The sequence below is a fragment of the Gobio gobio genome (assembly GCF_949357685.1).
Source record: "Gobio gobio genome assembly, chromosome: 18".
NCBI lineage: Eukaryota > Metazoa > Chordata > Actinopteri > Cypriniformes > Gobionidae > Gobio > Gobio gobio.
Window position 1 is genome coordinate 223,795 of NC_137111.1, and position 14,292 is coordinate 238,086.

At 43.0% G+C, this 14,292-nt stretch overlaps 1 protein-coding gene across 5 annotated transcripts in view; it reads right to left on the reverse strand.

The window, feature by feature from the left end:
- LOC307142532 (von Willebrand factor A domain-containing protein 5A-like) overlaps positions 1–11,895 on the reverse strand; it is a 36,661-nt gene extending 24,766 nt beyond the window's left edge. For 2 of the 5 annotated variants that reach the window (XM_079843499.1, XM_079843497.1), the window contains exons 1-3: positions 11,774–11,878; positions 11,452–11,501; positions 5,547–5,749 (exon numbers count right to left, since the gene is read on the reverse strand). In XM_079843499.1, the coding sequence (XP_079699625.1) occupies positions 5,547–5,749; positions 11,452–11,494 (246 nt within the window). In that variant the 5' untranslated portion in view covers positions 11,495–11,501; positions 11,774–11,878. Of the gene's footprint in view, positions 1–5,546; positions 5,750–11,451; positions 11,502–11,773 lie in introns of all 5 variants that reach the window. The other 3 variants (XM_079843501.1, XM_079843500.1, XM_079843498.1) reach the window with 3 other exon arrangements.
- Between the last annotated feature and the right edge of the window lie 2,397 nt (positions 11,896–14,292).

The following is a 14,292-nucleotide window of genomic DNA, read 5'->3' on the forward strand; positions in this document are numbered from 1 at the left end:
AACTCCAACGCGGACGGACTCTCCAGGCTGTGGTCAGCTTACGCAGGTCTGTCAGGGCGCACTCCCCGCCCACCCCTATGTTCCCCAATGTGTGTGTCTAACTATCGTTACAGGACCAGAGCGACGCTTAGGGGGGGGGGGGGGGGGGTGTGACAAGTCTCCCGAGCTCTCGTCAGCGTCGCCCTGGCAACAAACAACGATCACCTGCCAGCACTCAGCACGGGCCGGATTGGCACAGCTGCAGGCGATCCCCACACCACATAAAGCACCGCACATGGGAACACCAGTCTGAGCACGAACACTCCATGAAGCAGAGCACTAACCTTTCTCTCTCTCTCAGACAGCAGCCTGTGACACTCCGGCCACCCAGACCCTCTGACGTCACCGCGAGTCACCACTGCACCACCGGGAAGAAGGAAGCACCGCGCACCAAAGACTTCACCTCACTGTTTGTTCACCTGCTCACAATAAACCCACCCTCCGGGGGCTTTTCACCTAGCACTGTGTTGTGTGATTCTTCACCCTGCCACAATATATATATATATATATATATATATATATATATATATATATATATATATTTTTTTTTTTTTTAAGCAAACAGTGGATATTATTTTTTGATTTCAACGGTTATTTAATAGTTTGTAATTCTGGGTTGAATTATCTTTGCTGCCCCGTGGTCACGGATCAACACGATCTGTATGTACTTTTTATTTACCTTTTTTATTTTGTATCGTTCTATTTTCTTTTCTTATTTGTTGTGTTTATTTATTTGTATATATTTTATTTTGGGGAATGTTCATGGTGCTCTATGTTTGGCAAGGCGAGAATCATTTCACAATACCTTGGAAACCTTAATTGTACCTATTGGCAAAAAATGGTTAGACCTATATTTAGACTACCAGGGTCTGCTATGAGAACTGTTCATGATGATCATGGGTGAATTATCTATTCTAGTATGGAATTGCAATGGGCTGAATGTACCGCATAAACGGAGCAGTGTCTTAACTTTGCTCCGGCAAAAGAAAATTAATCTTGCGCTTTTACAAGAAACTCATTTGTTAAGTAAAGATTCTGGTCGTATTGCTAATAGATATTATCACACTATTGCTTCCTCTACGGCTAGTACAAAGTCCAAAGGGGTAGCCATTGTTTGCAGACGTAATCTCAAAATTAAGGTGTTGGATTTATGGGCGGATGATGCAGGCAGAATTGTTATTGCGAAAGTTGAATTGTATGGCAAAAAGGTTGCTCTTATATCGATCTATGCACCAAATATATTTGATAATTGCTTTTATGATACATTAACACAAAAGATGTTAGATCTGACTGATTATTCATTCATAGTAGGAGCAGACATGAACGCAATATTGGACATTAACCTTGATCGGTCAAGTTCAACTGCTTCCAGGGAGCAAGAATTAGCTACTGCTGCATTACATTCGTGGGCTAGTAGTCTGGGGCTTATAGATATATGGCGGTCTCTCAATCCCTCATCAAAAGATTATACTTTCTTCTCATCCAGACATAAAACGTTTTCGAGGATAGATTTCTTGTTTTCGTCTCCTTTACTTTTTCAGAAAATTGATCATGCGGCGTTATTGCCTATCGCCCTCTCAGACCACAAAGGAATATGGTGCTGTGCTACTTTGGATGGTTTATCAAAACGAGCCATTAGGTGGCGCTTCAATACTTCCCTATTGGTGAATGAAGACTATAAGTCACAATTCCTATCTCAATTAGAGGAGTTTTTGAAGTTTAACGTAGGATCAGTTGAGGACCCCAGAATATTATGGGAGGCGATAAAAGGCTTTATACAGAGTAATGCTATACTGTTTTCTTCCAATTTGCGCAAAGCCAGATCTGCCAAATTGCAAGCTCTTGAAGCAGATTTTGTTAGACTAGATTCCACCTTACAGAGCAATTCCTCTTCACAAATAGCAGTGGAACGTGACCTTGTTAAGAAATAAATAAATGATATTCTGAAGCGAGTTTTTAATCCATAGAACTAGACAACGATACTATTTCCATGGATCTAGACCTAGTCATCTGTTGGCTATGAAAATTAGATCAAATGAGCATTTTGCTGATATTTCCTCCATCAAATCCTCAATGGGCATCATCACAACTGAACCCAAACAAATTAACGAGACATTTTGTGTCTTTTATTCTAATTTGTATAAATCAGAGCTTCAGCCTGAACAAGATAGATGTAATCATTTTCTTAAAAAATTACAGTTACCACGGCTGGCAACAAATGCTTCCGTTCTATTTGACAACAACATTTCTTTAGAAGAATTGAAAGAAGCAGCCCTTGCCATGCAAAGGAATAAATCACCTGGTTTAGATGGGATACCTCCTGAGTTTTATGTTATATTCTGGAACGTATTGGGTCCCTTGCTTCTAGACATGATAACAGCTTCAGTTGGAAAAGGCAGCTTTTCTAGAGATGTTAATACTGCCCTAATATCTGTACTTTTAAAGAAAGATAAGGATCCTACAGAATGCGCAAACTATAGGCCATTAAGTCTGCTAAACGCAGATTTAAAAATGTATGCAAAGGTTCTTGCCCGACGCATTCAGGATCACATGCCCTTGTTAGTCCATTGTGATCAGACAGGTTTTATTAAGTCCAGACTCGCAGTGGATAATGTCAGGCGCCTCCTGCATATAATCGATGCAACAGTGGGTGCTAAGGCTCCGTCAGTAGTGATGTCCCTTGATTCGATGAAGGCCTTTGATAGGATGGAGTGGTCATTCTTGTGGTCTGTTCTGGAAAATATGGGTTTTGGTAAAGGTTTTATACATATGATTAAAGTCCTTTACTCTAATCCCACAGCATTAGTACTCACTGGGCAATTGCTTTCCTCACCATTTTCTATAACTAGGTCTTCGCGACAAGGGTGTCCTTTGAGTCCAGCTCTTTTTGCTCTTTCCCTTGAACCTCTTGCCCAGATGATTCGACAATGCACTGAGATACAACCTATTTCCATTCACAATACTTTGCATCATGTAGCATTATATGCTGATGATGTTCTGGTTTTCATGGAAAATCCAATACACTCCATTTCTAACCTGCTGTCTATTTGTGAAGAGTTTGGCTGCTTATCTGGTTTTAAGGTTAACTGGTCTAAATCTGCCCTTTTACCTTTAAATGAGTCAGCTAAAATATTGCAGTATCCACCTATTATTTCTGTTGTTCAGAACTTTAAATATCTTGGGATACAAATTTTTCCCTCTTTGAACCATACTGTAACGCACAATCTTTCAGAAGTAACCAAGGACATCAAGAGAGATTTGGACAGATGGATTAATCTGCCCAATTCTCTGCAGGCCCGGATCTCTATTGTAAAAATGAATATTTTGCCTCGACTGAATTATTTTAGTTCGATGATACCCCTGTCCCCCCCTGTCAACTTCTGGAATAAAATCCATGGTAATATCTCACAATTCATCTGGAACAGGAAAAGACCGCGTTTGAAGTTGGCTACTTTACAGAGGAAGAGGGTAGATGGGGGCTTAGCAGTACCTAATTGTAAGCTTTATTTTTGGTCTTTTGTGCTCCGGCCTCTGTTTATATGGTTTAACCCTCATATCTCTGTCTCTTGGCGTAAGATTGAGGAACATTTTGTGCATCCATGGAATTTGGAAGACGTTCTTTTTTCTAATGTATCAAATAAGCAATGTCAGCTGCGCTTTGGTCCCATAGTTTCTCATCTTATTCAAATTTGGAGGTTGGTTGAATCTAGATGCAAGATCTCATGTAGGTGGCATACACAGTCTCCCATATTCAATAATAAAGGTCTGACAATTGGTGGCAGACCCATTCCTCCTTCGCTTTGGAGTAGGAGTGGTGTTCGTCACTTGAAAGATGTTTATAATGATTCTGGTTTGTGCTCTTTTCAAGATATTGCAAACTCATTCAATCTGCCAGCCTCCTCATTTTTCTTTTATTTACAGCTTAGATCGGCCCTCAAAGCATATGGTGTACCTTGGCAACAAACTTTGTGTGTACACCCATTGCATAATTTGATTATTGCTCAAGGAAATAATAGAGGATTGGTGTCCATATTATATAATTTTATTTTGGAGGCCTCGAATGCCAAACTGCCTTTAGATAGAGTATGGAGACGTGAAGTATGGAGTATGGTGACCCGAATTTGGATCCAGATTTTACTTGGGAGGATGTTTGGGTAAATATAAAGGAGGCCTCTCGTAATCCTGACCACCAACAGATTCATTTCAACTTTGTACATAGAACATATTTAACCCCTCGCAAGCTCCATTTAATGAAGGGATTAACCGACCCAGCTTGTACTCTATGTACCCTCAAGGTACCAGGTACTTTCTTACATATGATGTGGGAATGCCCGCCTGTTGCTCAGTTTTGGACAGAGGTAGCATCCAGATTGTCTGATTTGGTTTCAGTAACAGTACCCGTAACAGTGCCCGTTTTGTTATTGAATAAGTTAACAATGTTGAACACTAATATTCAGCATAAGCGCACAGTATTAGCTGGCCTCACAGCTGCTAAAAAGATGATTGCATTGAGATGGAAACCTCCTCATTCACTTTCTGTTAAATGTTGGATTCTTACATTTCTGGATGTGATCTTTTTAGAATTGTCTACTGCTCGAGTTAATGGTGCGAATGAAAAGACAATCTGTAGTTGGAACACACTTGCTGAGTCACTGAAAGCCTGGTTAAGATAAATAATTTTTGTTTTATTTATTTACATTTTTTCCTGACTTGAGTTGTTTATTTGTTAATTTGAGCTCCTGAACATGAGTAATTCCCTTTTATTTATATATAAGTTATTTTATTAATATTTATTTTTCCCCTCCATGTGTATATTGTATATGTATGTAAACGTTATTTTATTTGTGTGTATATGTTATATGTATATTTGACTTTTTTTTTTTGTTCTTTTGAAATGCCTTGTAATATTTTGTTATTTTCCTTCCAATAAACATTTGATCGCAAAAAAAAATGTGTTGTTGTCGTAAAGAGGCGGTTCTACGTATAAATAAAGTAAATTCTGGTCAAGTTAATAAAGACAGCAATGGTGGCCACGCCCCCTAGCTCCACCCCTCCGTGTTCAGTGTATGCCAATGCTATATTTTGATTGATATTAATGCTGTATTTCAGGTAAATCGTGATGCTGCAAGAGCTTCATTAGACGCTTGATTGTGGGAAACATGTTCATTATTTTCTAATGGTGTTCATTTCTGGGGTCACCTGAGGGTCAACTATATCAGACACAACAGCAGAGCTGAAAGCTGTGAGGTTTCACGATCAAACAGAGAAGGCCATTCATAACACAGGTACTTTACATGAACCATGACCAAAAAAAGACATTTTATTCAAAGGCTGAGAGACACTGTGGAAAGTTTTCAAAACAATGTCATGGCAAAAGTGCATTTGTACAATCTCTCCAGAATTACACGGGTTGCTGAAGAAAGATAACAAAAACGTCTGTAGTGTAATGTGTGAACGGACAGACTTCTGGACTCAAACACCTGTCGTAGATTAAACACAACACTCACACTCTGTTTGTCCTGCAGCTCCGCCACAATCTCCTGCTCTCCGATCTTGGCACTGAAGTGGCAGACGGCGGCCTCGGCGGGCAGCGGGAACACGAACACGGCCTCCAGCGGACGCTCCTCCTCATTGACATACTGCAGACTGGAGCTGACGGAGGTCACATGATCCCGAACCTGCAGCTGCACTGAGATGCTCTTCAGAGGAACTGAGGGAAACACACACACACACACACACATCAGAAGATCGGCACAAACACACACACCTCAACACTCTCTTCAGAGAAACTGAGGGAAATACACACACACACACACACACATATCAGAAGATCTGCACAAACACACACACCTCAACACTCTCTTCAGAGGAACTGAGGGAAACGCTTGCGGTTTCTTGACTGTAACCCTATTCCCTGATAAAGCGGAACGAGATGCTGCACTTCTTAGCGCTAATGGGAAGTGTCTTATCACGACCAGCTGTGAAAAAGTGTGTTTAACACGTCAATGAAATTGACCCAGAGGTATTATAGCGTCGTCTGGTGACGTCATTAATAGATGAGCCCCAGCTGCTAGCCTTCAGGTCTTTTTTGTTGAAGAACAGTCCTGGGACATCATTAGCACAGCATCTCGTTCCGCTTTATCAAGGAACAGGGTTACAGTCAAGTAACCCGCACCGTTCCCTTTCGAAAGCTACACTCAATGCTGCGCTGCTTAGCGCTAATGGGAACGAGAATACCCACGGCCCCATGTTTGATGGTGTCTGGACCCCTAAGGTTGTGTAGGTGTGCACATGATTGCAAGAAGCCTCAGACACTAGTTTGTCGATGTCGATGTCAATGTCGAATCAAGGACATTAGAGTGGCATGAGCATCCAAGCTATAAAATCTTATGAATGTGTGCGGAGAGGACCAACCTACCGCATCACAAACACTTTTTAAGGGGACACCCCTTGCTAACGCAGTAGAAGAGGCGAGTCCCCTGGTGGAGTGAGCCCTTAACCCTATAGGAGAAGCTTGCCCGCACGCCTCATAGGCAAGAGCAATAGCATCCCTGACCCAGTGTGACATCGTTTGTTTGGTGGCGGCAGAACCTCTGTTACGGCCCCCATGGCAAACAAGCAGCTGCTCTGACTTATGCCGCAGGCCGGAAGAGCACAAACTGGACTTTTCTATGAAGTTTCTCCTGATCCGGCATTGTGAACGGCGGAGGGCAGAAGGTTTCAAGAGTGACAGGATGTACAGTCGAGAAAGGAACCTTAGGCAGTTGAGGATGCAAAATTACTTCCACCAAGCCTGGGGCAAAGTCTAAGCAGGATGGCGATATTGATAGAGCCTGCATATCCCCAATACTTTTTAAGGAAGTTAAAGCCACAAGAAAAAACATCTTTAGGGTCAGAAGTTTGTCAGACACTGACTCTAGAGGATCAAAGGGGGTCTCCACCAGACCCTCGAGGGCTATAGCTAAGTCCCTTGAAGGGATCTTGGTTCTTACCGGGGGCCTCAACTGCCCGGCCCCACGAATGAAGCGAGCCAGCAGAGGATGTCTCCCGAGTGGCAAACCGTCAATCAAGGCGTGGCAAGCCGAAAGTGCGGCCCCATAAACCCTGAGAGTGGCGGAGCCTGCTGACAACTTTTCCTGCAGAAAATCCAGAACTGAAGCAACCTGGCAATTGACTGGGTCTGCATTATGTGTTGCACACCACCTTTCAAAGACCCCCCATTTATTGGCATACACTTTCCAAGAGGAGGGAGCCCTAGCACTTATGATGGTCTCAATAACTACAGGCGAAAGCCCAGTGTCCCTCAGTTGGTGCCCATCAGGGGCCAAACATGAAAGTTCCACAGGTCAGGCCTGGGGTGAGATATCATGCCCTCTGCCTGAGACAGAAGGTCCCTCCTCGCTTGGATCGCCCACAGCGAGCCATTGAGGAGAGACACTATCTCCGAGAACCACACTCTGTTCGGCCAACGCAGTGCTATCAATAAGAGGCAAGACCCTTGTTGGCGAACCCTGGCTAGAACTCCCGGGAGCAGAGAGACTGGAGGGAAGGCATACAGGCGCATCTTGGGCCATGTATGAGGACATTAGTCATGTCTGGTCATGTCAAAATCTGGTCCAGATCTGCTTGACTACTTCTGGGTGGAGTTTGCATTCCCCCATCTGTAATTCTGTCTGGAGAGTAAATCTGCCTCCACCTTCAACTGCCCCGGAATTGGCCAAGAGAAAAATCTGTCTCGCTATCCTGTTTCGATGGCGTGAGCACAGACCACAGACTGTCGCTGTACTGTCCACCCGCACTAGGACATGACAGCCCCTCAACTGGGGGAGAAAGTATTTCAGGGCCAGAAATACAGCCATCAACTTGAGGCAGTTGATGTGCCAATCGAGCTGATGACCCACCCATTCCCCTTGGGCTGGCATTTCAACATATTTCAACACACTCTTCAGAGGAACTGAGGGAAACACACACACACATCAGAAGCAGATTCGTTGCTGTCAATGCATTGCTCCAGAACTGCTTAAAGTGACGCGTTAGAGCGATAAAGAACAGACGTCAGGTCCAGAAAAACTGGTTTGACTCACAAAAGAGTTTCAGAGGAACGCATTGCTTCAGCTCGTCTGACCTGCTGGGAATGTTTGCTGAGGGTGTGTGTGAGTGTGTGTGTGTGTGAACACGTGATCATCAGACCAGGCCACCTTCTTCCATTGCTCCGTGGTCCAGTTCTGATGCTCACGTGCCACTGTTGGTGCTTTGGGCGGGTTCAGGGGTCAGCATGGGCATCCTGACTGGTCCATACTCCACAAACTGAGATGCTCTGTGTATTCTGAGCCCTTTCTTGAAATTTTTCCAGAATGGCTATACAGCTGAATAAAATTATGCTGCATTATTTTCCTGTTTAACACTGTAAAGCTGCTTTGAAACAATCTACATTGTTAAAAGCGCTATATAAATAAAGTTGACTTGACTTCACTTGACTTTCTATCAGAACCAGCATTAACTTCTGGAGCAGTTTGAGCTCCAGTAGCTCGTCTGTTTGATCGGACCACACGGGCATCAATGAGCCTCGGCCGCCCATGACCCTGTGGCCGGTTCTCCACTGGTCCTCCATGACCCTGTGGCCGGTTCTCCACTGGTCCTCCATGACCCTGTGGCCGGTTCTCCACTGGTCTTCCATGACCCTGTGGCCGGTTCTCCGCTGGTCCTCCATGACCCTGTGGCCGGTTCTCCGCTGGTCCTCCATGACCCTGTGGCCGGTTCTCCGCTGGTCCTCCATGACCCTGTGGCCGGTTCTCCGCTGGTCCTCCATGACCCTGTGGCCGGTTCTCCGCTGGTCCTCCATGACCCTGTGGCCGGTTCTCCGCTGGTCCTCCATGACCCTGTGGCCGGTTCTCCGCTGGTCCTCCATGACCCTGTGGCCGGTTCTCCGCTGGTCCTCCATGACCCTGTGGCCGGTTCTCCGCTGGTCCTCCATGACCCTGTGGCCGGTTCTCCGCTGGTCCTCCATGACCCTGTGGCCGGTTCTCCGCTGGTCCTCCATGACCCTGTGGCCGGTTCTCCGCTGGTCCTCCATGACCCTGTGGCCGGTTCTCCGCTGGTCCTCCATGACCCTGTGGCCGGTTCTCCACTGGTCCTCCATGACCCTGTGGCCGGTTCTCCACTGGTCCTCCATGACCCGGTGGCCGGTTCTCCACTGGTCCTCCATGACCCGGTGGCCGGTTCTCCACTGGTCCTTCATGACCCTGTGGCCGGTTCTCCACTGGTCCTCCATGACCCTGTGGCCGGTTCTCCACTGGTCCTCCATGACCCTGTGGCCGGTTCTCCACTGGTCCTCCATGACCCTGTGGCCGGTTCTCCACTGGTCCTCCATGACCCTGTGGCCAGTTCTCCACTGGTCCTTCATGACCCTGTGGCCGGTTCTCCACTGGTCCTTCATGACCCAGTGGCCGGTTCTCCACTGGTCCTTCACTTCTGATAGAGACTGGCCACTGCAGACCGGGAACAGCCCACAAGAGCTGCAGTTTTGGAGATGCTCTGACCCAGTCCTCTAGCCGTCACAATCTGGCCCTTGTCAAACTCGCTCAAATCCTCACGCTTGCCCATTTTTCCTGCTTCTAACACATCAACTCTGAGGACAACATGTTCACTTGCTGCCTAATATATCCCACCCCAGTGTTGTAGTCGAGTCACCAACTGTCGAGTCCGAGTCGAGTCTCGAGTCCCAGTGTTCCGAGTCGAGTCTCGAGTCCCAGTGTTCCGAGTCGAGTCCAAGTCGAGTCACCATTACCTGAGTTTGAGTCCGAGTCGAGTCCCATGTTCGAGAATACAGAAAAAAAATTAATATTGTGATACATTATTACAATTTACAATATTTGGTTTTCAATTTATTATACTTTAAATTATCATTTATTTCGTTTCCAACACTCATAATAAATCAGAATATTAGAATGATTTCTGAAGGATCATGTGACACTGAAGACTGGAGTAATGATCCTGAAAATTCTGCTTTGCATCACAGAAATAAATTATAATTTAAAGTATAATAAATTGAAAACCAAATATTTTAAATTGTAATAATATATCACAATATTAAAAAAAATTTCCCCTGTATTTTTGATCAAATAAATCCAGGCTTGATGAGCAGAAGAAATTTCTTTCAAAAACATTACAAATAGTAATGTGTCCAAACTTTTGGCCTGTAGTGTATGTCATGTCGGCAAATATATTTGAAAGGATTGTTTATTGCTGCTTCTATAGACACTATTGTGTATTTTACAAACTATAAATGTATTGTTTTGCTATAAATTATATGTATTTTAATATCTGAAATCTAAAATAAACATAAGCGGGATTAAGCGCTGAGCGCGTCTGTCTTTGGCACAGTTTGAATCTGGCAGTTATTGTCACGTCACTGTACATTCGCTTCACTGTCCGCAGACATCGCCCAACCCTAGCTTCCTCTGTTTATTATCATATATGCATTAGGCAATAATAGTTTTTTTTAAAGCTAATGTTAGCCAATGGAAACCATTTTACTTACTTTTCTGGGTGCATCCGTGACAGATGTCTGTTCAAGTTTGAAGTTGTCCCAGTCTTTTCCTCAATTGTGCGATTACACACACAACATTTAGCGCTGCTCTTTTCAGCATTAGATGCAAAATCCGTGTAGGCGAACTTCACGACAAATGTCAACATTTAGCCCGCGAATAATGCACAAGAATGCGGCGTAAAGTGAGTGACGTCAGTCAGTGAGTGTGTGGTCCAGCAAGGAGAGCGAGCGGTAGCAGTGTCTGTCTGTGAGGGAAAACATAGATCACGGCCGGACTTGGGAGCCCGAAACAGGAAAAGTGTAACAACTTATATCAAATTTTGATAACCTATTTTGTCAGAAACAACGTAATTAATTTGATGAATCCTCAAGTGCGATTTTATATATCCTCGAGACTCGAGTCCAAGTACGAGTCATCAGTCCAGAGAATAAGGACGAGTACTCCATCACTGTCCCACCCACTAACAGATCATCAGTGTTACTCACTTCACCGGTCATAATGTTATGCCTGATCGGTGTATTTTCATATATTTGAAATCACAGAAAGACAATAATGGATTCTCTCTTTCACCATTGGAGCAAATTGTAATGCTAAAATGAGTCTTGCTATGGTCTTCTATAAACTTTATTAAACCTTGTTCCCTTTTATACTTTGAGCACCTGCCCCTCCAAAGCTCTCTCTCTCTCACACACACACACACACACACACACACACACACACACACACACACACACACACACACACACACACACACACACACACACACACACACACACACACACACACACACACACACACACACACACACACTCACACCAGAAGATCTGCACCTACTGCTGTAATTTTGAGGGAGAGTTTATACCTGGTTCATTTTTCTCTGACACGAGTCCACAGCAGTTCACCATCCTGACCCTGTGAGAACACAAGAGCGTTACTGTACATCATGAGTGTGAGTGTGAGTGTGTGTGTGTGTGTGTGTGTGTGTGTGTGTGTGTGTGTGTGTGTGTGTGTGTGTGTGTGTGTGTGTGTGTGTGTGTGTGTGTGTGTCAGTACAGCACTATCGTAAACAATAGTAAGTCATGACACATTTAAAGGTGCTAACTGGAATGAAAAACATCGTTCATAAGAAACTGAAAGTGACGTCCTTTGCTTTAGAGTGAAAGTAAACAGGAAGTTAGTCTTACTTCTGTTAGAGTCTTGAGCGCTGGAGTCCTTCAGTGAATCCGCAGAGAGTGAGCTGAGAGTGAGACTGAGCGCGCTCCTGATGCAGGAAGAGACGCGGTGACGCGCAGAACATGAAACGATCAGCTGCGCAGTTCCGAGCAAGGGCGTGGCTCATGAATATTCAGTAGATTACGTCATGGACGGCCCAACGCGTCATCTTATTTACATTAGGCTTGTTTGAGATGAGCAAAATCTGCGCAGAACCAGAGCCCGTCTACGGAGAGCCTGCCCACTCCCTATTAAGCCCTGTTGTACAGAATTTTGGTTGTAGTACCACCAGAGTTCCACTGGGGGCGATCGCCATGAGTGCAAAATGAATGGAAGTCAATGGGGCTTGACGGCTAAATTTGTCTCTTTCACCCGATTGCCGTTGAGAAATCTCAGAAATGATTGTAGATTTTGCAAGTTCAACATGGGTTTTAGGTCGAAAGTTGAATGAACGAGTGCTTATGTCCTTTTGATTTCTTACAGGTTGAGTTGTTGTTGTCCATAACACGCTAGCATTCTGCTAATGAACGCTGATTGGTCAGTGAAGGACTGATTACGACCAGAGATCCCGCTTGATGGCATCGTGTCATCTGAAGCGGGACCAGAAACAAACAAAACAAAAACTCTTCTAGCACGTGTATTTACCTGTGTCAGCTGTGTTGTCGATGCCTCGAGAGAAAAGAAAGTGCAGAGCGCGAAAGCACCAGAGCGACTGAAGGATTGCCGTTAAGCAGTATCTCTGGTCGTACATGTGTATGACGTCATTGACACTTTAAAAGACTTTTTAAAGCAAATAAGTGACTCTAAAAAATCTAACACCCAGCAATGTGTAATTTATTTGCATTTCCTTTCGAATACAACATTCAAATTACTAGATAAAAAATTATATCCTGAGAAAAGTGGATTTTTATTGGTATAGCGCCATAGACCTCCATTCATTCTGCACTCGTCCTGTGAGCGCCCTCATATGGAATCAGAGAGGAACTGCAACCAGTTCAGAAGCCGGAAGTTCAGTGAGAGTGAAACTTCTCGCCATATTAGACATTTTCTGGCAGAACCGATCACCGGTGATCAGCGCGAGATGCATGCCGGTTAGAAAAGTGTCCGAGGGCGGTCCGCCTTGCTCTGATGTCATGCTGACGTATGACAAAAAACTCTCGCGAGCGAAAGGCGGATGTGTCGGATTCTGCAGTCGAGCGCAGCTGCTCTCCACCGACTGCGCTAGCAAAAGCATGATGGGAAACGACTTGCTGACGACACAGCTTAATGCTTATTGGTTTAAACAACCGTGATGTATGGTTCTTTTTTTAAAATGTTTGATTTTAAAACTCTGAGATCATGTTTTTATGTGTGAATATTCCCAAACTCTCTAGCAAAGGCGATCTCTCTGTGGGTTATGTGATTTTGTCATATTTATAAAATATATATATATAAAAACATGTATGTAGGCCTAATTAAAGTCAAAATGATCGATAAACACGTCTTTCGAATGGAAATAAATAACAACAATTTTGGGTGTCTTGTTCATAATATTTATTTTCATATAAAAGTAACAGAACTTAAATTACATCCAGTTTATCAGCAACAAAGCGCACGAGTGTGAATCCCGCGATATCCGCCTGTGATCTCGCAGGTGTCGGATCCACTACGAGAAGAGAGAACTGTCCGGCTTGCCTGCACTTTTTTCACTCCTCCCCTCACTGCAGCCGCCTAGTCTCGGCTGAATTTCAGGCGAGGCGAGGCGCATCTCAAACAAGCCTATAGTTAAATCTAAATGTTAATTGTTAAATCTAAATGTTAAATCTAAATCTAAATGTTAAATCTAAATCTAAATGTTAAATCTAAATATTAAATGTTAAATCTAAATCTAAATGTTAAATCTAAATGTTAAATCTAAATCTAAATGCTAAATCTAAATCTAAATGTTAAATCTAAATGCTAAATCTAAATGTTAAATCTAAACGTTAAATCTAAACGTTACATCTAAATCTAAATGTTAAATCTAAATGTTAAATCTAAACGTTAAATCTAAACGTTACATCTAAATCTAAATGTTAAATCTAAATGTTAAATCTAAATGTTAAAACCGGTTATCTGCATTCTGAATTTGCATATTAGTTAAATATTTAGTTTCACCCGAAACATTTAGATTCAACATTTATATTTAGATTTAACATTTAGATTTAACATTTAGATTTAGATTTAGATTTTGTATTTAGATTTAACATTTAGATGTAACATTTAGATTTAACGTTTAGATTTAACATTTAGATTTAACATTTAGATTTAGATTTAACATTTAACATTTAACATTTAGGATTTAACATTTAGATTTAGATTTAACATTTAGATTTAGATTTAACATTTAACATTTAGGATTTAACATTTAGATTTAGATTTAACATTTAGATTTAGATTTAACATTTAGATTTAACTATTTAAAATATCTCTAAGTTGGCAAATATTGTTGTAAATGTGCTAAAAAAGTGAC